Source organism: Plecotus auritus (assembly GCF_963455305.1).
Source record: "Plecotus auritus genome assembly, chromosome: 5".
Classification (NCBI taxonomy): Eukaryota; Metazoa; Chordata; class Mammalia; order Chiroptera; family Vespertilionidae; genus Plecotus; species Plecotus auritus.
This window is the reverse complement of record NC_137776.1, coordinates 15,890,640-15,917,808: the sequence shown is the minus strand read 5'-3', so window position 1 is coordinate 15,917,808 and position 27,169 is coordinate 15,890,640. Positions and strand designations below refer to the sequence as shown.

The 27,169-nt window shown below is 41.0% G+C and overlaps 1 protein-coding gene across 1 annotated transcript; it reads left to right on the top strand.

The window, feature by feature from the left end:
- Positions 1-1,039: 1,039 nt before the first annotated feature.
- Positions 1,040-26,019, top strand: LOC308248748 (uncharacterized protein C2orf80). The gene is made up of 8 exons (XM_080669038.1): positions 1,040-1,316; positions 3,051-3,132; positions 5,762-5,844; positions 7,405-7,492; positions 7,887-7,958; positions 19,690-19,777; positions 20,053-20,174; positions 25,551-26,019. Exons 1-8 carry the CDS (start codon positions 1,276-1,278, stop codon positions 25,557-25,559), a joined length of 585 nt encoding a protein of 194 aa, XP_080525164.1. The 5' UTR covers positions 1,040-1,275; the 3' UTR covers positions 25,560-26,019.
- Positions 26,020-27,169: the final 1,150 nt, after the last annotated feature.

Here is a 27,169-nt window from a genome sequence, read left to right as displayed (position 1 = left end):
AACTGGAAAAAAAAAAAGAAAGAAAACTGAAGACTGCATCTTCCTAACAGATATCAGGTGCAGATAGTTGATATGCCATTTATACTGTTCCCTGGGCACCCCGTTCAACACTGATTTTTTTTAATATATATTTTTTCTTTATTGATTAAGGTCCTTATCCCTTCATGCCCCCCCATGCCCTCACCCACCTAGTGTCTATGTTCATTGGTTACAATTCCTTTGGTTGATCTCTCCCCCTCCCCCCCACCCCGCCCTGCCTTCCCTCTGAGGTTTGATGGTCTGATCGATGCTTCTCTATCTCTGGATCTGTTTTTTATTCATCAGTTTATGTTGTTCATTATATTCCACAAATGAGTGAGATCATGTGATATTTATCTTTCTCTGACTGACTTATTTCGCTTAGCATAATGCTCTCCAGGTCCATCCATGCTGTTGCAAATGGTAGGAGTTCCTTCCTTTTTACAGCAGCGTAGTATTCCATTGTATAGATGTACCACAGTTTTTTAACCCACTCCTCTGCTGATGGGCACTTAGGCTGTTTCCAAATCTTAGCTATTATAAATTGACACTGATAATTTTTTTTGGTAAACTTTTTTTGTGACTTCAGAACCCTTTTGACCCCATCACCTAAACTCCGATTTCTGGTTCAGTGTTGGGGTAGGAACTGAAGACATGGTCTCACATTTGCCATAACCACATGTTCTTTCAAGGACCTTCTGGCCATAGAAGTTGTGCATGGGGAAAAAAAAAAAAAAAGAAGTTGTGCATGGATTCTATAGAAAACTCTATCACGAGCCATTGCACCAGGGCGAATTCACAGGGAGTCGCTAGTTTGAATGTGCTCAGAGCTCAAACATATTCAGAACACAAACCATCCCCATTTGGATGGTTCTCCCCATTTAGTGGTTCTCCACCATTACACAAGCCTTGCCTGTTTACTTGCTAGTTTATTGCAAGGGTAGGTAAATGACGAATGCTGAAAAAACTCGCAAGGGATGAGAAGTGCCAGGTAAACTCAAGGTACGGTGCACTGGCCGCCAGACGGCTTTCTGCCCTGGAACCTGCTGGATAAGAGGCCTGAGCTCTGCACATTCTCGGATCCCTTCCAGAGCCTGGGACTCCATGACTGGTATTTGGAGTGATAGCGTCCCTAACTCCAATTCTCTCTGATTTGCTGCTGTAGCTTCTCTAGGCTCAGAGAGACTGCATCTTCCTAACAGATATCAGGTGCAGTGTAAGCTGCAGATACCTGCGCCGCTGGGCCAGCCTTTAATCATGGAAAGAAGGCTCCTAAAGAAGGAAATGAAAAGGCTCCTGTAAGTAAGACTGAGAATAACTTTCATTTACCACACTCAGCATTCGGTGGGTTTCATGTCATAGATGGTCTGATATTGGCAGGAGGGTAAAAATCTCAGGGAGATTTTATTCCTGCACTATCGAAAAAAAAAACAACAGACAATCTGGCCTCTGTCTCCGGCACCAGAGGCCTCACACAGGGTGCAAAGCCCGATGCTGAATCTCTTGGGAGGTTGCTTCTGCCAGCAGCATGCTCATCCAAGGCATCCCTGTTCCGGATCCTAAGGTCTGGGACCACAGCCATGTCAGCTGTGCTGGGCCGGGTTTGCCTTTGAGAAGGCTCTGCTGGAGAAGATAGAGGGGAGACTTCTGAAAAATGTGCCCAAGGGCCCAGCATTGAAACTGCAGCCCCTGCCTCTCTTATGGTCAGTCTGATCAACTTAATAATTCATCTCCTGTTTCTTGCTATCGGAACTTTTATTTTTAAACAAACAAAAGAAAATATTAAGTCTCCCCATGGAAAAATGTTTTCCTCCTGTGCTAGCTTTTCTTTGATGTGGTATTTTGTTAAGAGGTTGGTGAAAATAACAGACGATATAAAAAGGCTGGGGGTGGGGAGCAGTTATGTCCTATTTCACCTGTATTATAGGCACAATAATAATACCCTTTTCATCAAAGACTTTGTCACAATCCCCATCCAATGTGCTCTCTCAGCTGCTAAGATAATGATCTTGGAAGAAGTCCTTAAGAGCTGGAGTAAACTATGTGTGAATTCACAGATGTTTACAGGTACGTGTTTGGAGGCCAAACTAATAAAGAACAAACCATAACCAGGAATGCCAATTCCTCCACCTAGAACTGGAATTTCAAAAGGGATGTAAACATAAAGTTATAGCCGAAGAATACATTTAGGGCATTCTAAATAAAGTACCTTGGAATTACAAAAAAAAAAAAAATGAGGATTTTTATCAATCTAAGTGTAATAAATCAGAAGAGTTTGAGAAGGCAGAAACAGACTTATCCCTCACAAGGTTACTTGCCCAAAGTGTGTGCCAAAGACCTTGACGACCAGAAGTGTGGCCTCATGGGAAGACCAGAGATTTGTGGAGATGGACCCCAGGGCCCCTTAGCCTGCATCCAGTCCTCTTCCTGACTTTTCAGAATAGCAGCCCCTCTAGTCTTCTTCCAGGGCCCTTATTCTGTCCTCTGGAAGGATCTGGACTTACTAACACATTTTTATGTCTAACTCCTCCTAAGGGTATTTGCATTCCAATGAGGAAAAGCAAAAGAATACATCCGGACCAAAATTTATCAACCTCTTTGACATTTTGCCCGAATTTAACGTGGTTAGCCAGGGAATCTTTATTGTAAACAGTGGGTCTCAGTCCTTTCATTTTTGTGAACCTTTTCTGCATGTGGGGATTTATCATACTCCCTGCTTTCCTATAAATTCTGTGCCCACTATGTGCATTTAGTTTTTAGATAAATGTGGTTTAATTTCATTATGGTGAGACATTTTAAGCCTACAGCATTGCAGAATTGCCTTTTAAATCAAAATAGTGTTATTTGGGTAATAAAGTAGCTGAATAATTCTCCGTATAAAAAGAAGGAATTATGAACCCGGCTCCCAGAGCTGTCAGTGACTGCTCTTGTGCTTGGCGGGAGGGGGGTGGGGGTGCTGGGCAGGAATCCCATCTGCAGATGGAACTTCTGTGTCATTCCCAGTGGTTCAATCCTGCTCTCTTGCTTTTAAGGGGAGATTATATTGGCATCAGACTTCGAGAAAAGGAATTTGACCCAAAAGGAAGAAGGCAACTCACCTTTCTAGATGATATGGTAAAGAAAGGCATGCGGGTGGAAGTCACATCTGTGTTACCTGTTAATGAAGGGGACATAAGTATATAATGTATATAATAAGCAAGGCTGACCCTGGTCCTCTAGAATGGCCTCTTTCTCACTTCCTCCTAGCATTGTCCACCTGGTCTTTTCAACTCATTAAAATGAAAGCAAAAAGAATGAGAAAGTAAAAGTCATGTGACTTTTGCTATTTGCATTCGAAAAGATTAAAAAGCAAAATGGGTGCAAGGGCAAATATTACATATGATGTTAACATTTTTTGGACAAAATCAGCTATTAGGTAGTTCTCAAATATAATGGGTGTTTTTTTTTGTTTTGTTTTGTTTTAAATATATGTTATTGATTTTTTACAGAGAGGAAGGAAGAGTGATAGATAGTCAGAAACATCGATGAGAGAGAAACATTGATCAGCTGCTTCTTGCACACCTCCTACTGGGGATGTGCCCGCAACTAAGGTACATGCCCTTGACCGGAATCGAACCTGGGACCTTTCAGTCCGCAGGCTGACGCTCTTCCACTGAGCCAAACCGGTTTTGGCTAATGGGTGGTTTTTTTAAAAAAATAGATTTTATTGATTTTAGAGAGGAAGAAAGAGAGAGAAATATCAATGATGAGAGAGAAACATTGATCGGCTGCCTCCTGCACACCCCCCACTGGGGATCGAGCCTGCAACCCAGGCATGTGCCCTTGGTAGGAATCAAACCTGGGACCCTTCACCGCAGGCTGATGCTCTATCCATTGAGCCATACCAGCTAGGGCAATACTGGGTGTGTTTTTTTTGTTGTTGTTTGTTTATTTATTTTGTTTTTTACCATGTGCATTAATGGAGAAAACCAAAGAATTGAATAATCCTAAAATCCTTTCTATTATTATTCTTTTTTTTTTTTTAAATATATTTTATTGATATTTTACAGAGAGGAAGGGAGAGGGATAGAGAGCTAGAAACATCGATGAGAGAGAAACATCGATCAGCTGCCTCCTGCACACCTCCCACTGGGGATGTGCCCGCAACCAAGGTACATGCCCTTGACCGGAATCGAACCCGGGACCCTTCAGTCCGCAGGCCGACGCTCTATCCACTGAGCCAAACCGGTTTTGGCCTATTATTATTCTTGTTGAACCTTGGGTTCATGTTATGTAATAAAAGTTCACTTCCCATAAGTTAAGAAACTGTGTAAAGATCTAATTCAAAAGAAACTAGTAAACCCTCAGCCTTTTTATCCTCCCATTTACTGTCCTTGCACTAGTAGGGAAGAAAGGATCCCTCTCTCCTCCCTTCTCTCTTATCTGACTTCCCTGGGGCTGAATAAGCGGTCAGGCCTTGGTTTTCTTGTAAGTGCTTCTCAGTGCTCGTATTAGATGGAGAAATTAAGTCAATTAGATAATTGCTTCTCAAACTTTAATGAGGTCTTATTACAAGGTGATTCAGGAAGTCAGGGGTGGGCCTGGGAATTTGCATTTCTAATAAATGATGCCAGTGTTACCAGTCCATGCATCAGTCTTTGGATTAAGTTTCAACAACTGATCATGGTCCATTTCTTTCTTTCTTTTTTTCTTCTTTTAATTCACTTTCAGTCTGGTTCAGCCCCTGGAAGAAATAGAAATAATCGCATTGTTTTAGAAAATATGGGAGTGAGATAGAACCTTAGAACCCATCTGAAAATGCCAAAGTCAAACTGACCTTCACTGGAATTGGTCCTCAGCTTTCTGTCTGAGTCTCTTAGCAGGTCACTCAATCAGGTCTACCTCAGCCCTTTGCTCATGCTCACCCTTCCACCTGGAGGTCCTTCTCTACCTCCATAAACCCTCCCCCTCCAAGCTCCAGTTCCACCAAAGCCTCCTCTCTGAAGCCTCCCAGGATTTCCCAGTGGACACATCGGTTGCCCTGTGTCCCAGCAGCACATTTCTGTCATTCTACTTACAGAATTAGAAACTGTTCTCTGAGTCCCTCTTCCTCCACCTGCACCTTTCTCTATTTCAAAATCTTAAGGGGTGAGGGCTAGGGGGTGGTGGGATTGAGACAAAAAGGGGGGAAAAGAGAAAGAACTCATGAGCAGGGACAAGAGTATGGTGATTGTGAGGGGAGGAGGAGAGTGGGTGGAGGTGGAAGAAGATATGGGGGGGATAAATGGTGATGAAAATAATTTTTTAAAAAAGTAAAAAAAAAAAACACACAAAAAAAACAACCAACAAAACTTAAAACTGAGGCCCGCAGAACATCAATTGTTCACCTAAGGATACACTATCAATTATTGTTCATACCTGGATGTGAGTCCAGATTCCCTGATTTCCAGTGTAATATTCTTTCCAATAATCTCTTTTCTTTTTTTGATCCACAGAAGCCAAAACAAAACAAAACAAAGCAAAACAAAACAAGACAATAAAATAAAATAAACAAAACCCCCTGCTCTAGTGGGAGGTGAAGGCAATGCCTGAAGATCTCTATGATGTCTGTCTGAGCATCAGGTTACTGGACAGAGCTAACGATCCTCACCATTGCGGACAAAATAGTAGAACAGGTTTAGCAGAGCCATTGTCATTGGGCCCAGGGAGGGCTTTGGCCGATGTCTAAGCCGGTTCCTGTGCTCTCTGTGCTTCCTGCTTCCAGGCCCACTATGACTTGGCCATCAGTGTTGCTCTGCAGTGGCTGGATCGCTCAGAAGACTTCACTTGGCTGGAGTGGGAGAAAGTGTAAGTTGAAATAGTTACTGTTTTTTTAATGTGTGACTATGAGAAACGAAAGAGGAAGTTCTAACTGGTGTCTTCCACCGTGAGCTCTGATGTGAAAACACTGCAGCGGAGTATCCCTCTGCAACCAGAAATCTGAAGAAACCCCACAGCTGTCAACTTGGGGAAGTCCCATAGTGTTTACATTTGTTACATCTCCGCTAATTGGTTTCTTTTTAAAAATATATATTTTTTAATTGATTTCAGAGAGAAAGGGAGAGGGAGAAAGAGATAGAAATGTCAATGATGAAAGAGAATCATTGATCGGCTGCCTCTTGAACGCCCCACATGGGATGGAGCCCGCAACCTGGGCATGTGCCCTTGACCTTAATCAAACTCAGGACCCTTTAGTCCACAGGCTGACGCTCTATCCACTGAGCCAAACCGGCTAGGGCCTAATTGGTTTCTATCACATGAAAATCTTTCTTGCATAGAAGGTTCTCCCTTAGAATAAGATGGTGCTTTATTGTGCACAGGCCATGATTGTTCAGATGGCCAATTCTGTGGGCAAAGGCTGAGATCTTTTCATAAGGACCATCAAATGCAACTTCTTAAGCATTTGACCAGATATGTACCTGAGTTGAGCTGTTTGAATTGTAGAATAATTTTCTTTCCAGGATTATCATCATTTTCTCTCTGTGTGTCAGGCAGACACACTCAATTGGCAAGAACATGGAACTAATGAGACCAGAATTGAACAGCTTATTCCAGAGGCGTTATTTTTCTCTGTTCCATGGCCTTGGAACACACACCTGGCCCTGGATGGCTGTATCAGTTAGCGTGCAGTTATAATAAGCAGAAAATCCAGTTTGAGCAGACTTAAGAAAAAAAAAAAAGAGAGAGAGAGAGAGAGAAGGAGGGGGAGGAGATTTATTGTTTCTGTATTTGAAAATCCATGAGTAGCTCTGCCTGAGGCAGGACTTAATTCAAACTCAAACCATGTCATTAAGACCTACCTCTTGACTATTTCCTCTGGCTAGACTGTTCTTAGTTTCAGCCTACTTTATTGCAAAATTCAGTCCAGGGAAAAATGGATTTCTAAAAATCACAGAATTGTGTCTCAATAGCTCTGTTAACCCTGACTTGTCTGGGGGTGGAGTGGGGGATGGAAGACCGTGACTAGCTTAGTCCACAGTGTGTCTTCCAATCTTTGGAATCCGGGGGGATTTTCACCTCCCCTTGAAGCACTTAGGCTTACAGTGGAGTAAGGCAGTTCCCCCAGGCAAATTGCCAGAAGAAGGGAAAGGATCCTGGTTGGCAAATCCATAATTGTCCACCACAGTGACCAGTCAGCCCATGTTTGATAGGTGTGAAAACTTGGATAGATGAGGGCAAATTCATCACCACTGCTGGAAGATTCAAAATTCAAAGATGGTGGGTTCATCATATCAGTTTTGTGAACAAGTGCATAGCACATAGCACATGGCCATTGGAGATTACTTGTGGATTATTATCCCAACCTTAGCAGGTGTCAAAAACAATAAGAATAAACCCTCCATTCTATTTATTCATGTTCCCCCTTAGGAAAAGGCCCTTTCGTGGTCGACCCATATACCCAAACCACAGAGAAAGAGAAGCAATGATTTTATCATCTTATGCTGGAATCTTAATGGTAAGGAAAAGAACACTATTTGTATACGTGAAGATGCTATATTTTCTATGCACATTTTGATATTAATGCCTATTTACTTTCTCTTTAACCAATGCTTATAAATGTTTAAGATGAACTGATATTAAATGTTTCATTTTTTAAGTTATAATAAAAAGATTTTGACTTCTATATTGTATTGGGAAAACATTTATTGAAGGGGCAAAAGACCCCAGAATGAAATGCATAACTAATTGGATTCGGCATATTCTGATTGATCAACTTATTCAGAAGTTGTTTATTCAGTGCCCATGCCACACAGGCACAGTGCTGGGCATCCTGGAGCTGTGACAGCTTTGCTTTGTGCCAAAAGAAAAGCCATGATACGATAATACATTTTGTTGTTGTTGTTTAACAGAACAGCATCCCAGTCGAGGAAGTCTTTAAAATCTACGGGGCGGATTCTTCTGCCAATTCTGGTGCTACCAAGGTAGGGGTGACCTGAGTCTATGAATTTGAGGGATTTTTAGAGAAAATTTATTTGACACATTTATAATGTACTTTTAGGCATCAAATAACATTTTTATATCAAAATGTACAAAACCAGATGTAGCCATATCTTACTCGGGTAATAAATGTTTGTAAAATGCTTTCCTTACATGGAGGCTCAGAGGTAGATCCTCAACCACTGAACCACACTGGCTGGGTAACTGTGCCTATTTCAAACCATGAGATGTCACAAAAGGTATGATATGATTTGAGCTGCAAATATAAGATTCTGAGGATCGCCTACCCCCTGTGGGCCTCCCAAGCTCCTCCTTGCTCAGGCCTTTCTCTTGTGGGCAGGTCAGCTGCCCTGAGGACCCCCTCCGCATCTTAAATAAGGAATTAGCAGAACCTCCCAATGGACATAGAGCACTTCAAATATAGTAAATTGTAGGAGTTATTTAAAACGGTCCTTGGGGCTTAATAATTTCAAAAAATTTAACTAGGAGATGGGTTGCTATAAAAAAAAAAAGTGATTGCCAAAAGTTCCTCTCTAATTGCTGCATATATCTGAATGACCTTTGATTCCTTCAGATAAAATATCTCCTAAGCAACAGCTAACATCCTTCCCAAGCAAGAGCTTTTAAAGCCCTGCTGAATACTAATCAGATTATGTCGAATTTCCAGCCACCGGAACTGCCCACATGATACAATGTGAGTACCGTGCACCCGCCTGATGGCTTTCTCCAGGACTCTTTGCTGCCACCTGGTGACAGAAAGGGATCATGGGCCCACCAATTTTAATAGCTTCAGGTTTTTCTCCTGATAGGGAGCTGTTTTTGCTGATAGGGAACCATTTTTCTGCTCAGGACCTTGGACCCATAGAAGTCAACCAAGGGCCAAGTGAGTGAGGGTTACACAAATAGCTTCAGATAAATATAAACTGTCCTACTCAAGTTTAAGCTGGAGAAAAAAGAGCACAGGTCTCCCTTCAACAAATAAAGCAAGCAATACAAATATTCTTCAACGCTATTTGAGGGAGAAAGGGGGAAAAAGAAGAGAGGCCTTTACACACATATGCCTTCTTTTCCTCCCCCTACCCCTTTCTATTGGAAGAATTTTTTGTTGAATGTGCTTTGGACATAATTTGGCACTCAAAAAGTACTTGAACCGAGAAATAGCAATCATAATAATACTGTTACTATGCCACAATGAAGCTATTAATAGGTAGCATTAAAGTAAAAAAGATATGATTAACTCTAGATTTAGGATTTGAATTTCATTCTACATTTAAAATCTACATTAACTGCTTGCATGAGTCATCAGATTATCGGGACTCAGAGAATATCTGAGCTGGAAGTGACCTTTAAAATCATCAGGTTCAATCTGCCCCAGTAAATAGTGCAACTGGAGCTTGAAAAGCATCCATCTTGTATCTTCTAAGTGCGTCAAGAATGATGTATGGCTTCCCTAGCCAGTTTTGCTCAGTGGATAGAGCATCAGCCTGCAGACTAAAGGGTCCCAGGTTCAATTGTGGTCAAGGGCACATGCCCGGGTTGTGGGCTGGATCCCCAGTAGGGGGCGTGCAGGAGGCAGCCAGTCAAGGATTCTCTCTCATCATTGATGTTTCTATCTCCCTCTCCCTTCTCTGAAACCAATGAAAATATATTTAAAAAAAAAAAAAAGAATGATGTATGGCTAAACTTGTCAAGGGGATCACTTCATAAGTTATATAAGTCACTAAAAACAAACAAACATGAGCCAATTCTTTCTCTCTCTCTCTCTTTTTTTGTGTCTGACATACATTAACCTGAAGGGCTATTGCTATTATAGTTGCAATTGCCCCATACTTACATAAAGCCTCCTTTCAATTACTTTCAGGGTTTTAGGGTCACCTTTCTGAATAGATGATATGCTTCTGAGGTTAGACGCCATAGTTTATGTTTAATTCCTTACAATGCTGGATATGAAGTGAACTCTCAGTCAACATTTTTGCCATTTGAATAAAGGACTGAGGTAAAAAATAAAAGTGCCTCTGATGTGGTGGCTCTAAACTGTTCTGTTAGTAAAGAGAACACGTCCTCGTTTATTGTTTAATACTGGTTTCCTGTGGGAAACCAAAAGCCCATAATAATAGTGAATACCCCACCTATATAACAACCAAAAGCCCATAATGACAGTGAATACCCCACCTATATAACAACCAAAAGCCCATAATAATAGTGAATACTCCACCAATATAACAACCAAAAGCCCATAATAATAGTGAATACCCCACCTATATAACAGCCAAAAGCCCATAATAATAGTGAATACCCCACCTATATAACAACCAAAAGCCCATAATGACAGTGAATACCCCACCTGTATAACAACCAAAAGCCCATAATAACAGTGAATACCCCACCTATATAACAACCAAAAGCCCATAATAACAGTGAATACCCCACCTGTATAACAACCAAAAGCCCATAATAACAGTGAATACCCCACCTGTATAACAACCAAAAGCCCATAATAATAGTGAATACCCCACCTGTATAACAACCAAAAGCCCATAATAACAGTGTATACCCCACCTATATAACAACCAAAAGCCCATAATAACAGTGAATACCCCACCCATATAACAGCCAAAAGCCCATAATAATAGTGAATACCCCATCTATATAACAACCAAAAGCCCATAATGACAGTGAATACCCCACCTATATAACAACCAAAAGCCCATAATAATAGTGAATACCCTACCTATATAACAGCCAAAAGCCCATAATAACAGTGAATACCCCACCTATATAACAACCAAAAGCCCATAATAACAGTGAATACCCCACCTATATAACAACCAAAAGCCCATAATAACAGTGAATACCCCACCTATATAACAACCAAAAGCCCATAATAACAGTGAATACCCCACCTGTATAACAACCAAAAGCCCATAATAACAGTGTATACCCCACCTATATAACAACCAAAAGCCCATAACAGTGAATACCCCACCTGTATAACAACCAAAAGCCCATAATAATAGTGAATACCCCACCTATATAACAACCAAAAGCCCATAATGACAGTGAATACCCCACCTGTATAACAACCAAAAGCCCATAATAACAGTGAATACCCCACCTATATAACAACCAAAAGCTCATGATAACAGTGAAAAACAGAAGTTTGCTTCTCAGGTAAAAGGAGTCTGTAGGTGGGCAGACCAGGCCTGGTACCACGGTTCCACCCAATCGTCAAGAAGCAGGCTTCTTCCAGGTCTCTGCTCAGTCATTCCTGTTGAAAAGGACAAAATAATATATAAATGTAGTCCCTTTCTTTAAAAAAAAAAAAGAAGACCCCCCCCCCAAAAAAAAATACCCCACCTTTATATAAACCACACAATTATCTTGGAGTTCAAATTTCTACCTACTTCAAAGATGATGCCAATTACGTGGGAACTTGCTCACTGGGAGTGTGGTCATTTAGAGTTTTGGATGATAAAGATAGAGCAGAATATTTTCCACTGACCTGGAAATCTGAAACTAAGTATTTGTTTTGCTGTCCTTGTCTTTTTCTTGGTTATACATCATGCAAGGGTGTCCGGTTGATGAGATGGCATCTTTGTTGACATGGGTAAAAAGACTTGTGTAATCAACTTTTACTCTTCAGATTTACTCCTGTAAACCTAAAACCCGAATCTCTATCACTGAGAAAGCAGAAAGTTGTTGATCTTGCAGGGGGTGTTAATCATTTCAGGCCTCCTGGCTCTGATTCATCATTTGTCAGCAATTACTCAACCTTTTTCTGGTAGATGAGGCAGGATTCCCTAAAGGAATTGGTTGCCAAGCTGTTGCCATGGGTAGTTCTATACAAAAAAGAGAACTGAGACAGGGAGAGAAATGATGATGGTGATAAATATAGATACTTATTATTATTAATTTTAAAGCTACTATATTGTACTGTGTACCAAACACTACTCTAAATACTTTACATATGCTAACTCTTTCATCCTTACCACAATTCTATAAGATAGGTACCGGTATCATTATTATCACATGAAGAAACAGGCAGAGAAGTTAGAAGACGTGCCCAAGGTCACATGTCTTATAGGTGGCTCAGGCTGCATTCTGATACACCCAGTTTGACATCAAAGTCCATGCTGTCAACCACTTATTGCCTTGACTAGAATTATAGTTCAACTAGTCAATAATATTTGAGTGCCTACTATGTGCTCGGCACTCTCTAAGGCATCTACACTAATAAAAGAGAAACATGCAAATTGACTGTATCTCTTCTATGCCAACAAGCCACGCCCACCAGCCAATCAGGAGAGAATATGAGAATTAACCCAACCAAGATGGCAGCGGTCGCAGAGCTGGAGCAAGCAGGAGGCTTGGGTTGCCCCTGGCGATGGAGAAAGCCAAGCTTCTGCCCGCCCTGGCTGCCCCTGGCCTTCGCTCAAGGCTACAAAGTTTCAATTATAGAAGAAAAATAAATCCCAGATACCTGCTTCTAGCCGGCCCTGGCCTCTGCTCAAGGAGGCGCTGAAAAAAAAAGGAAAGGAAAAAAGGAGGGGCTGGGAGCTTGGGTCGCCGGCGGGGTGATCAGGCCAGAATGGGACGGCAGTTGTGGGTGATCAGGCTGGTGGGGGGCAGGGACATTGGGGGTTAGCAGGCCAGCAGGAAGGCCAGTTGGGGGCGAGCAGGCCGTCAGTGGGGGTCAGTTGGAGGTGATCAGGACAGCAGGGGGGGCAGTTTGGAGTGAGCAGGCCAGCAGGGGGGCAGTTGGGGGCGAGCAGGCCAGTGAGGAGGGAAGGTGGGGGCGAGCAGGCCAGCAAGGGGGGCAGTTGGGGGTAAGTAGGCTGGCACGGTCCCTCCCAACTGCCCTCCCCTGTAGCCTTGAGCGGAGCCAAGCTTGCTCAGTGGCCGCAGCCATTTTTGTTGGGATTTATTTATCATTTCTATAATTGAAACTTTGTAGTCTTAAGCGGAGGCCAAGGCAGGCCAGGGCTGCGGAAACTTGGCTTCCTCCATCGCCAGGGGCAACTCAAGCATCCTGCTCTCTCCAGCTCCATGGCTGCCGCCATTTTTGTTGGTATTTATTTATCTTCTATAATTGAAACTTTGTAGCCTTAAGTGGAGGCCAAGGCAGGCCAGGGCAGGCAGAAAGCTTGGCTTCCTCCATTGCCGGGGAAACCCAAGCCTCCTGCTCGCTCTGTGGCCGCAGCCATCTTGGTTGGGTTAATTTGCATACACACTCCTGATTGGCTGGTGGGTGTGGCTTGTGGGTATAGCAGAGGTACTGTCAATTTGCATATTACTCTTTTATTAGATAGGATTTTTTTAAATTGATTTCAGAGAGAGGAAGAGAGAGGAAGATAAAAACTCAATGATGAGCCAAAACCGGTTTGGCTCAGTGGATAGAGCATCAGCCTGCGGACTGAAAGGTGTCAGGTTCGATTCCGGTCAAGGGCATGTAACTGGGTTGCGGGCACATCCCCAGTGGGAGGTGTGCAGGAGGCAGCTGGTCGATGTTTCTCTCTCATCGATGTTTCTGATTATCTATCACTCTTCCTTCCTCTCTGTAAAAAATCAATAAAATATATTTAAAAAAAAAAACAAAACACTCAATGATGAGAGAGAATCATTGATTAGCTGCCTCCTGCATGACCCCTACTGGGGATCGAGCCCACAACCTGGGCATGTGCACTGACAGGGAATCAAACCATGACCTCTGGTTCATGAGTCAACACTCAACCACTATGCCACACAGCTGGGCCAGACTGATCTTTTTAAAAACCTGAGCCAGACCTTGTAACACTACTGCTTAAAAATATTTCAGTGGCTTCCCTTGCTGTCTCTCCCTTCTGTCTGAAGTGGTGGCTATCCAGTTACTCACTAGCACATCATCTGTTTATTTATTTATTTTTTCAAATTTTTATTAAGGTATTATATGTGTACATATCTTACCATTGCCCCCCCACCCCACTCCCATACATGCCCTCACCCCCCAATGTTTTGCATCCATTGGTTACTCTTATATGCATGCATACAAGTCCTTCAGTTGATCTCTTATTTCTCCCACCTCTCCCTAACCTTACCGCTGTAATTAGACAGTCTGTTTGATGCTTTACTGCCTCTGTAACTATCTTTTTCTTCATCAGTTTATAATGTTTTTCATTATCCCCAAATGAGTGAGATCATGTGGTATTTTTCTTTCATTGACTGGCTTCTTTCACTTAGCATAATGTTTTCTAATTCCATCCAGGTGCCTACAAATGGTAGTAATTCCTTCTTTTTTATGGCAGCATAGTATTCCATTGTGTAGATGTACCATAGTTTTCTGATCCAGTCATCTGCTGATGGGCACCTAGGCTGTTTCCAAATCTTAGCTATGGTAAATTGTGCTGCTATGAACATAGGGGTGCATATATCCTTTCTGATTGGTGTTTCTAGTTTCTTAGGATATATTCCCAGGAGTGGGATTACTGGGTCAAATGGGAGTTCCATTTTCAGTTTTTTGAGGAAACTCCATACTGTTCTCCACAGTGGCTGCACCAGTCTGCATTCCCACCAGCAGTGCACGAGGGTTCCTTTTTCTCCGCATCCTCGCCAACACTTGCCATTTGTTGATTTGTTGATGATAGCCATTCTGACAGGTGTGAGATGGTATCGCATTGTCGTTTTGACTTGCATCTCTGGGATAATTAGTGACTTTGAGCATGTTTTCATGTGTCTCTTGGCCTTCCTTCTGTCTTCTTTCGAAAAGATTCCATTTAGGTCTGTTGCCCATTTTTTTATTGGATCATTTATCTTCCTTTTATTAAGTTGTATAAGCTGCCTGTAGATGTTGGAGATTAAACCTTTATCAGTGATAACATTTGCAAATATGTTCTCCCATACAGTGGGGTTTCTTGTTGTTTTGTTGATCGTTTCTTTTGCTGTGCAAAAGCTTTTTATTTTGATGTAGTGCCATTTGTTTATTTTCTCTTTGGCTTCCATTGCCCTAGGGGCAGATCACTGAAAAAGTTCTTTTGGCATATGTCTGAGATTTTGCTGCCTGTGGATTCCTCTAGTATTTTTATGGTTTCCCGTCTTATATTTAAGTCCTGTATCCATTTTGAGTTTATTTTTGTGTATGGTGTAAGTTGGTGATCTAGTTTCATTTTTTTGCATGTATCTGTCCAATTTTCCCAACACCATTTATTGAAGAGACTGTCTTGACTCCATTGTATGCTCATGCCTCCTTTGTCAAATATTAATTGCGCATATTGGTTTGGGTCGATATCTGGATTCTCTATTCTATTCCATTGATCTATATGTCTGTTCTTGTGCCAGTACCAGGCTGTTTTGAGGACAGTGGCTTTGTAATACAGCTTGAAATCTGGTATTGAGATCCCTCCTACTTTATTCTTCTTTCTCAGGATTGCTGTGGCTATTCGGGGTCTTTTTTTATTCCAGATGAATTTTTGGAGAGTTCTTTCTAGGTCTGTGAAATATGCTGTTGGTATTTTAATGGGGAGTGAATTAAATCTATAGATTGCTTTGGGTAGTAAATGATGATGTTGATTCTACCAATCCATGAACATGGTATGTTCTTCCATCTGTTTACATCTTCCTCTATCTCTTTTTTCAATGTCTTGTAGTTTTCCGCATATAGGTCTTTTACCTCCTTGGTTAGGTTTATTCCTAAGTATCTTAATTATTTTGGTGCGATGGAAAATGGGATTGCTTTTTTAGTCTCTCTTTCTGTAAGTTCACTGTTGGTGTATAGAAATGCCATAGATTTCTTGGCGTTAATTTTGTATCCTGCTACCTTGCCGAATTCATTTATTAAGTCTGTTAGTTTTTTGATAGAGTCTTTCGGGTTTTTTATGTACAATATCATGTCATCTGCAAATAAGGACAGCTTTACTTCTTCTTTTCCAATTTGGATGCCTTTTATTTCTTCTTCTTGTCTAATTGCAATGGCTAATACTTCCAGTACTATGTCAAACAGGAGTGGTGAGAGTGGGCATCCTTGTCTTGTTCCTGTTCTTAGGGGAAATGGTTTTAGTTTTTGCCCATTGAGTATGATGTTAGCTGTGGGTTTATCATATATAGCTTTTATTATGTTGAGGTATGATCCTTCTATTCCCACCTTGTTGAGAGTTTTTATCAAGAAAGGGTGTTGGATTTTGTCAAATGCTTTTTCTGCATCAATTGATATGACTATGTGATTTTTATCTTTCAATTTGTTTATGTGAATCACATTTATTGATTTTCGGATATTGTACCATCCTTGCATTCCTGGGATAAACCCTACTTGGTCATGGTGTATGATCTTTCTGATGTACTGCTGGATCCGATTTGCTAGAATTTTGTTGAGGATTTTGGCATCTACATTCATGAGGGATATTGGCCTGTAATTCTCCTTCATTGTGTTGTCTTTATCTGGTTTTGGTATTAGGCTTCATAGAAGGAGCTTGGAAGTGTTCCTTCCTCTTGAATTTTTTGTAATAGTCTGAGGAGGATATGTTTTAGTTCTTCCTTGAATGTTTGGTAAAACTCCCCTGTGAAACTGTCTGGCCCCGGGCTTTTGTTTGCCAGAAGCTCTTTGATGACTGCTTCAATTTCTTCCATAGTTACTGGCATATTGAGCTGTTTAGATTCTTCTTGATTGAGTTTTGGAAGGTTATATTTTTCTAGGAATATGTCCATTTCCTCCAGGTTGTCCAATTTGTTGGAATAGAGTTGTTCGTAGTATTTTTTAACAATCCTTTGTATTATGGCAGGATCTGTTGTTATTTCACCTCTTTCATTTCTGATTTTGTTTATTTGGGTCCTCTCTCTTTGCTTCTTGGTGAGCCTGGCTAGAGGTTCATCAATCTTGTTTATCCTTTCAAAGAACCAGCTCTTGGTTTTGTTGATCTTTTGTATTGTTTCTTTGGTCTCTATGTCATTTATCTCTGCTCTGATCTTTATTATTTCCTTCCTTCTGCTTACACTGGGCTTTTCTTGTTGCTCTTTTTCTAACTCTTTGAGTTGTTGGGTTAGGTAATTTATTACCATTGTTTCTTGTTTTTTTGCAGTAGGCTTGTAGAGCTATGAACTTCCCTCTCAGGACTGCTTTCACTGTGTCCCATAGATTTTGGATTGTAGTGTTTTCATTGTCATTTGTTGCCATGATGTTTTTTATTTCTTCTTTGATCTCTCTGGTAACCCAGTCATGGTTTAATAGCATGCTATTTAGCCTCCATGTGTTTGATTTCTTTGAGTTGTTTTTATTATAGTTGATTTCCAGTTTTATGCCACTGTGGTCTGAGAAGATGCTTGATATGATTTCTATCTTCTTGAATTTGAAGAGACTTTGCCTATGTCCCAACATATGGTCTATCTTTGAAAATGACCCATGTGCACTTGAGAAGAATGTATATTCTGTGGCTTTGGGGTGAAATGTTCTGAAGATGTCAATTAATTCCATCTGGTCTAGTGAGTCATTTAGGATTAATGTTTCTTTGCTGATTTTTTGTTTAGAGGATTTGTCCAATGGTGATAGTGGGGTATTAAAGTCTCCTACTATGATTGTATTGCTGTCAATCTCTCCCTTGATATCCTCCAGGAGTTTTTTTATGTATTTGGGTGCTCCTGTATTGGGTGCATATATGTTTACCAGAGTTATTTCTTCTTGTTGGATTGCTCCCTTTAGTATTATTAAGTGGCCTTCCTTATCTCTTGTTATGTCCTTCAGCTTGAGATCTAATTTGTCAGATATAAGTATTGCTACCCCAGCTTTTTTTTCAGTTTCATTTGCCTGGAAAACCTTTTTCCATCCCTTCACCCTCAGTCTGTGCGTCTTTTTTTCTGAGGTGGGTTTCTTGTAGACAGCAGATATATGGGTCATGTTTTCTTATCCAATCCATTAACCTATGTGTTTTGATTGGGGCATTTAATCCATTTACATTTAAAGTTATTATTGATAGGTACTTATTTGTCACCATTCCTATTCTTTACACCTGTGTTCCTTCTTCGCTTCCTATTTCTTTTTTTTTTTTTTTACAGCAGACCCTTTAGCATTTCTTGCATTGCTGGTTTGGTGGTAATAAATTCCCTTAGTCCTTTTTTGTCTGTGAAGCTCCTGATTTCACCTTCAATTTTGATTGATAGCCTTGCTGGGTACAGTATTCTTGGATTCAGACTCTTCCTTTGCATGACTTTGTATATTTCATTCCATTCCCTTCTGGCCTGAGTTTCTGTTGAGAAATCAGTTGCTAGTCTGATGGGGGTTCCTTTGTATGTAACTTTCTGTCTCTCTCTTGCCGCTTTTAAGATTCTTACTTTGTCATTGGTGTTTGCCAATTTAATGATAATGTGCCTTGGCTTTGGTCTTTTGGGGTTCATTTTGCTTGGGACTCTGTGAGCTTCTTGGATTTGTGTGGGTTTTTTCTTCTCTATATCAGGGAAATTTTCTGTCATTATTTCTTCAAAGAGGTTTTCTATTCCTTGCTCAGCTTCCTTTCCTTCTGGAACCCCTATTATGCGGATGTTGTTTTGTTTCATGTTGTCCCAAAGTTCCCTTAGGCTCTCCTCCTGCCTTTTAATTTTTTTTTCTAGGAGTTGCTCTACTTGGGTATTTTTTCCCATCTTGTCTTCTAGCTCACTGATGCGGTCCTCTGCTTTTTCTAGTCTACTCTTGATGCTTTCTATTGAGTTCTTTACAGCAGCGATGTCATTTTTCATTTCTTCTTGGTTCTTCTTCATTTCCTCTTGGTTCTTGCTCATATTGTCGAATTTGTCTTCCATTCTTTTCAGCCACCTTATGACCATTTCTCTGAATTCTTTTTCTGGAAGGTTGCTTGCCTCCATTTCGTTTACTTCCTTTTCTGGTGATGCCTGCTTTTCTTTCATATGCGGGCTGTGTCTTTGTCTCCCCATGGTCTCTCTTCTCTGGGTGTCTGGTTATGTAGTTCTCTCTCTCCTTTCTGTGGTGGAGTGTAGAGCTCCTCTGAACCCGTGTGTTTGCGCCAATTGGGGAGCGTCGTTCTGGGGCTCGCAGCTGTTCCGTGGGTGCCGCAGTTGTGCACATCATCTGTTTAGTTTATTTATTAAACTTATCATGAGGTATAATTACCCTGGTTGCCTAATGTTTAGTGTCTCTCCTCACCCAGCTCCTAAAGCAGAGCCTGGACCGTAGTAGGTGCTCACTGAAAACTTGTTGAATGAATGAATGAATGAATGGACAGTTCTAGCCTTGAATACGTTTCCAGCGCTGTGCAGCAGACAGTGGGTTATAATCACAACACACTGGGTTTGTTCTATGTGACAACACGCTTTGAGTTCACAGATGAGAGTCAGTAATTCTGCCTTGGCGTGGAGGAGTGGGTGGAAGGCCAGTATAGGAGAGTGAAGGTGTGGAGACATTGGGCACGTTTCTCAGAAAAGGTGATATTTGAGCTACATCTCAAAGGAAAAGTAGTGGCCTTCAGAAAAAGAGCCCCTGGGCAGAAAGGAAGGAAATAGCTCTTGCAGGTAAAGGGAACTCTCTGAGGAGTATCAGTGTGTGACAAGGTATTCTAGGCAGGAGGAACCTAGCGTGGGAGTAGAAGACAATGTGTGAACATGCATGAAATAAAACCTGAGCTGCACAGGGGACCCTTCGGAATGTCTAAGGACTGTGGGTTGGGTAAGCTGGCCAAGTGCCATAAGCAGCAGGTGTTAATTGCACAGTGTGTGCAGCGTTTCAAAGGACTGTTTTCCTTTCAGGTTCCCCGAGCTCCACCTTTCCGCCTCTCCCTGCACCCTTTCGCCATGTTAACAGCACCCAAAGCAGCAGAATATGCCCGCAAACAGAGTAAGCCTGCTTATTTCCACCTGTTAGAGAAATTTAACCCAGGAGGGGCACTCACCACGTAAGGTCAAAGGTGGTATGGTAAGAACATCTCTCTGGTTGAATGCAAAAGAACCAGGAGTTCTTTTGGCTTGATTTCCCTCTATTATCGAAACCAGGGAAGTATTTCTTAGGCTCCTTGGTAATGGGAGCAAAGCACTGATGAAGGGAAAGATCTAAAACTATGGGTGGACTCATTTTTGAAAAGGTGTTTTTGTTGTTCCTACATGTGTCTCTAGGAGTCAAGCTAAGAAGGGGAGCAATGAATAAAAATGCCACCAGCAGCTCTATGAGGAAAGCAAATGCCACGGAACAGAAATCATCAGAAAAGTTACCTTTGGACACACAGCCAAAGAGCAAAGTAGGTCTAAAAACACAAATTGGACCAAAATGATACCAGATGTTGGGGAGTACTTTACTTATATTGTAGTTAAAAGTCTAGCCTTTAGAATTAGATGTTCTGGGTTTGAATCTAAAGCTTACTACTTACCATCTGGGGGACTTCAGGTAAGTGACTTAGCCTCTCTGTTCCTTAGTTTCCTCTTCTGCAAAATGGGAAGAGGATAGTATCTCCCTCTTAAGCTTTTGGGATGATGATCTGAGATTACACATGTTAAGAGGTTAGAACAGTGCTTGTACAGAGTAACCTTAAATAAATATTAACCACTATTATCTTTTAGCTTTTGAGAAATGCTACTCACAAGTTAACCAGTTGTTATACTGTGGCTTTAAATAAGTGTGTATGTGCTTATAGTAAAAATTTCAAACAATACAAAAATTACAAGTGCAATCCACACCCCTTTCCTAATCCTTAGAAATAACTACTGTTAATATTTCTTGTGATATTCAAATATTGCTATACATTGTATGTCCTACCACTGATTTTTTAGAAATAGCCAAGAAGTAAATTAAATAAACAAATATCTTTATTAAAGAAATAATTATTTTATAAATGTATGAGAAATATACTTTCACGGTTTATTGTTTAAAGAAGCTTTTCATTTTATATATTTGAGCTTCTTAGTCTTTCTCTTTATAGCTTATTGATATTATATCACGTATTTTAACTGATAAACAATTTTATAACCTCAAGATGAAACAATGTCTTAGTCAGGATTTTCTATATATTTCCAGCCACTGACTTTTTTCATGAAGTAAGGGAAAAGGAGAAATTATTTGTGAAAAATCCAGGTATCCTGGAAAACAGTTTTAAATATTTCTTTTAGACTGTATTGGTATCAGTACCTCATTTACTAATAGAAATGGGTATGAGTAACATCATATCCTGGGAAAGTGTCAATATTGGGCAGAGTTCTAGGAAACGAATTTGGAATGGACAGGATCAGACCAAAGAGCCAGAAAACAGCATACTCTAGTGATTAAGAGTGTGGATTCCGGAGTCAGATAACTAGATTTGAAACCTGGTTCCTCCATTTATTAACTTGGGTGAATTATTAAGTGAATCTCTTGTGCCTCATCTATAAAAAGTGGATGATAACAGTATGTACCTCATGGGGTTGTTACAGGGACTGTTAATAGACATAGAAGGGCTTAAAAGTGCCAGGACTATCACAGGCAATAACGCACATGCCCCCTTATTACCACTCCGGAGGAACTCACAGCATCGTGGAGGGAAGAAGGATAGCGAGAGGACAGTCTGAGGGACCTGGTTTCCATTTCCACACAGAAGGGGCTTGGATATCGACACTCCACTCTAACAAGTAAAAAGCTGAACAGACTGAAAAATCAGCAACTCTTCTTGGAAATGAAAGAAAGGGGAAGGCACAGGGTACACTGCTGCCCCCTAGAGTAAGGTGGACTGATGGATGGGTAGAGAGGTAGAGAATTGCCCTGATGTATGTTAAAGCAAACACAGAAAACTGTTTACAGAATTAGCAGGTTATGGGCATACGTATCTCATGGTACAATTCTTTCAACTTTTCTGTATGAAACATTTCATAATGAAATTTATGAAGAAGAAGAAAAGAGACAGAGACTGTCAGAGTGGATCAAAAAACAAGCCCCAATTATATGGTGTCTATAAGAAACCTACGTGAAATATAAAGACACATATAGATGAAAAGTAAATGGATAGATAAAAATACACCAAGCTAACACTAATTTTTTAAAAAAAGGCAAAAGTAACTCTATTAATTTCAGACCGAGCTGACTTCAAAGCAAGGAACGTTATCAGGAATAAAGAAGGGAAGTGCATGATGATAAAGGTTTATTCTCCAAAAGGCATAACATTCCTTAAGTAGTCACTGAACAACAGAGCATCAAACTCCATGAGGTGAAAACTCATAGAAGTGCCAGAGAAGCAGAGGACTTCACTGTCCTCATTGGAGAGGTCAACACCCCCTATCAGAAATGGAGAGAGAGCCATTTTAGTTTAAATTCAAACCCATATACAAGAAATTCAAAGCAACATGCTGTAAGAATAATACACAACCACTAAAGGGCAAAGAAATGATTTGCTGTGGGTGTGGTTCATCAAACGAAGTATTACTTTTACTATTTTATTTTCTTTGGAAATAATTTTGAGCTTAGAGAAAAGTTGCTAGAGTACGACAAAGAACCTGTGTGGACATCTGACTCACATTCACCAATTGTTAATGTTTTGCTCTATTACTATACCAGTTTTCTCTCTGCCTCTCTATCTTCCTCTGTTCCTGTCTCTTTCTCTTTGTACATAGATATAGATACATAATTTCTTCTGATCTACTTGCAGTTACATCACCATCTCATTTTAACTCCATATATTTTATTTTATTTTTTTAATAAATCTTTATTGTTCAGATTATTACAGGTGTTCCTCTTTTTCCCCCCATAGCTCCCCTCCACCTGATTCCCCACCCCACCCCATGCCCTTACCCCCCGCCACTGTCTTCATCCATAGGTGTAAGATTTTTGTCCAATCTCTTCCCACACCCCTCACACTCCCTTCCCCCTGAGAATTGTCAGTCCACTCCCTTTCTATGTCCCTGATTCTATTATATTCCCCAGTCCATTCTGTTCTTCAGATTTTTTATTCACTTGATTTTTAGATTCACTTGTTGGTAGGTATGTATTTGATGTCATTTTGTTGTTCATAATTTTTATCTTTACCTTTTTCTTCTTCTTCCTCTTCTTAAAGAATACCCTTCAGCATTTCATGTAATCCTGGTTTGGTGGTGATGAACTCCTTTAGCTTTTTCTTGTCTGTGAAGCTCTTTATCTGACCTTCAACTCTAAATGATAGCTTTCCTGGGTAGAGTAATCTTGGTTGTAGGTTCTTGCTATTCATCATTTTGAATATTTCTTGCCATTCCCTTCTGGCCTGCATAGTTTCTGCCGAGAAATCAGCTGACAGTCGTATGGGTGCTCCCTTGTAGGTAACTAACCGTTTTTCTCTTGCTGCTTTCAAGATTCTCTCTTTGTCTTTTGCCCTTGGCATTTTAATTATGATGTGTCTTGGTGTGGTCCTCTTTGGATTCCTCTTGTATGGGGTTCTGTGTGCTTCCTGAACTTGTAAGTCTATTTCTTTCACCAGGTAGGGAAAGTTTTCTGTCATTATTTCTTCTAATAGGTTTTCAATATTTTGCTCTTTGTCTTCTTCTGGCACCCCAAAAATTCGGATGTTGGTACGCTTAAAGTTGTCCCAGAGGCTCCTTACACTATCTTCATATTTTTGGATTCTTTTTTCTTTTGGTTTTTCTGGTTGGGTGTTTTTTGTTTCCTCATATTTCAGATTTTTGGTTTGATTCTTGGGGTACGTTGATCTACAGTTGAGTTTCTGTATATTCTTTATTTTAGACAGTGTATGCTTAATTTCTGACTGGTCCTTTCCATTTTTTTGGCATTCTCATTAAGATCCTTAAAGGTCTCACTAAGTTCCTCAGAGGTTTTTAGAAGATTCTTGAGTAACCTTATAAATATGGTTCTGGCCCTGACCGGTTTGGCTCAGTGGATAGAGCGTCGGCCTGCAGACTCAAGGGTCCCAGGTTCAATTCCGATCAAGGGCATGTACCTTGGTTGCGGGCACATCCCCAGTAGGGGGTGTGCAGGAGGCAGCTGATCGATGTTTCTCTCTCATGGATGTTTCTAACTCTCTATCCCTCTCCCTTCCTCTCTGTAAAAAATCAATAAAATATATTTTAAAAAATAAATAAATAAAAATAAATATGGTTCTGAACTCTATGTCGTCCAGTAGTTTGCTTTCCTCCATTTCTTTCATTTGTGACATGTTTCTATGTCTCCGCATTTTGGCTGCTTCCCTGTGTTGATGGAGTGGCTTTGTGTGGTAGGTGACCTATAGGGGCCAGTAGCTCAGCCTCCCCAATCACCTGAGGTGGATGCTCTTGGTACACCCCTTTGTGGGCTGAGTGCAAAGTCTTGGTGTAGTTAAGCCTTGAATGCTGTTGGTACACTGGGAGGAACTGACCTCCAGGCCAATTGGCTGTGAGGACCCGCTGTGTCTATAATGGAAGAACTGCTGCACTGGAGACACGCTTATGGTGCAGGACTTGTTTCAGTGGGACTTTGGTGCTCACTGAGTCTGCCTCTTGAATGTGTCACTTATGGATGTGAGGAGTTGAAATCCGGTGTCTCACACTGACCACTAGGTACACTGGCTTCTGGATCTCCAATGTGGTGCAGGTCAGCTACTGTCTGAGGCCACCCAGCAGGCGCTACAGCGAGAACTACAGTTTTCTCCTCTTTGCTTGGGGTTTGGAGGTTTTGGAGCTCTCTGACCAGGGCTGCAAGTTTGCTAAGTTAAGCTGCGATAGGGCAGGCCATTCATATGCTAAAGCCGCTACTTGGAGCTTGGGTGGGTTTGTAGATTGTGTGGGGCGGGGTCTCATGGCGTCACTAGGCTAGGGCGTGGCTAACAGCCATGGCTGCCAGTTAGCCGGCTCTGCGTCTCCACGTTTCCAAGTCCCTGCGTCCCGCGTCCCGTGCCCCAGCACAGTAAACAATTATTCCTGTGCGCAGCTCTGCAAGCAAGCCACCCTCACTTTCTGACCCGATGGCAGATAGTCCAGCTTCTCCCTGTAGGAGTTTGGGTCCCCCGCGTCTCCCCAGAAACTGGATTTCAGAGTAATCGGGGGCTTGTCTCTCTTCGGGTTGAAAAAAGCAATGCCTGCTGCCAGCCCGGATTCGCGTGCCTCCGTACCTCAGCTTTTCAGCGCTTGTGCATGTCTCAATGCTCTTTTCTCTTTCCTTCTAGTTGTAGAACTTCCACTCAGCCAGCTTTCCCATGGTTCTGGGTGATAGACGTTTTGTCTTTTAGTTGTAGTTTTGAAATTGTTGTGTGAGGCAGCAGTTTAGGTGTTTACCTACGCTGCCATTTGGATCCTCCCTTAACCCCATATATTTTAGTGTGTGCATCCTAAGAACAAAGTCATTCTCTTGAATAACCATAGTAATCAACTTCAGAAAATATAGCATTACTACTTTGATCCAATCTACTATCTATATACAATTTTGTCAATTGACCCAATAATGTTTTTTAAAACATTTTTTTTTCCTTCTGTAGAGGATCCAGTGTGGGATCATATATTATATTTAGTTGAAAAGTATAACTCAATTTCCAAATATCTCAGAACAGTTCCATGGATATTCTTTTGTACCTACATTCATCTTAACCCATCATGGTCAATAACTTAGTATCTGATATTTGATCTTAACTCCCTATAGATTGAAAGCTAATGTCTGTGTCCATGCCTGATACCAGAATCATCTTTTTATTCTGCAGGTCACTTAGAACCTTGGACTTGCACCCTGGGACTTCACAATCAAGTCTCTGGGAGAGGAAAAGAAACATCATCTCAAAACTGCAACTCTTGCCAGCATATTTTTCTTTACAGTTAGCTTTGATGCAAACTGCATTGAAGTGTTATTTTTGGATGTTGAACGTTTTTTTCTTAGAATCATATTATACGGCTACATTTGGGTTTTTAAAATGTGTGTATTTTATGCTACTTCATTGTGAGTGGAAGACTGTGGTTGGAGAATTCCAAGACTATATAGGATTTCTATGTCAGAGCAGCCTGGCTTTTAGCACATTTTGCAAATGTGTAGCATTGAATAGTGCAGAATGGTGGAGTAAGAGGCAGTTTTCCAAAGTTTCAATCCAAAATAAAATTAATCTATCACTTGCCTTTACTATGTTGTCACATGGCAACATTTGAAATCCTTTCAATAAAGCATTACAAGAAAATGGGTGTAGGCTTTCTTTTAATAAAATATCATGATTAGGAGGAAAAGAAAATATTTTGGTCTTTCAGTACCTTTCCAAAATGCTGATTAGGCATATGGCTTAGCTTGTAAATATGTGTAGTCACAATTTGACCAAATGAATGTGTTTTCTTAAGGTTTTGATGTGCTATCTTTGCAGAACAGTGTTTTTTTTTTGGTGTGTGTGTGTGTGTGTGTGTGTGTGTGTGTGTGTTTTGACATGCACAAAAACACGTATGTGGTTTGTTGACTTCTGCTGAAAATGGTGATGGATTCGGATGTGAGTCTGTATCTGGGAGACCAATGCAGGCTTTTTCACTGAGGTTACAGCTACTAAAACTGTACCTGAGGCTTACCAGTAGACCTGCAGCATTAGGTGGGAGACAGACAAGTGTATCAGTGACCTGTGGTTTCTGGGTATGCTGCCAGGTGTCTAGCTTCGTGGGACTTTGTTTTGTTTTTTGTTTGTTTTTGTTTTTCTGTCTAGTGCTGCTCATGTGAGGGTACATTTTTATGTTGCAGCTATTGCTGTCTCTCCCTTTGCTTTGCATGCTGCGCGGGGACTTTCACAGTTGGCATTGTGTAATATTACTTGTTGTGTTTGGTGAACCTTTTAGAGCCCCTTCATGGGTCATGAAGCACAAAGGTGTTTGGTATCATCTTTCTACATAAACATGGGATGACAAAAGTGAGCTGGGGGTTAGAGTCATCCTCTACGCCTGCATATCTGGAGGTAGCTTCTAAACCAATAGGTTGGCAGCAATGGAGCAAGCTTTGCAGGCAGTCACCTGGGTTCTATGAAATAGTGACACTTCAGGGATGGAAATCTCAGGCAAATCATGACACTAATTTTAAGAGATCTCTATTTTAGCCCAAGGAGAAGTGTATAATCACATGACAAAATATGCCTATTTCCCAAAGTTTCTGCTTTTTCCATCAACTTAAATTTATATATTTAAAAATTGTGCTTTGTTCAATTCATGAAAGTAATATTTATTTATAATAGAAAATTAAGCCTGGCTGGCATGGCTCAGTGGTTGAGCATCGATTTATGAACCAGGAGATCACAGTTCGGTTCTCAGTCAGGGCATATGCCCAGGTTGCAGGAGCAATCCCCAGTGTGGGGCGTGCAGGAGG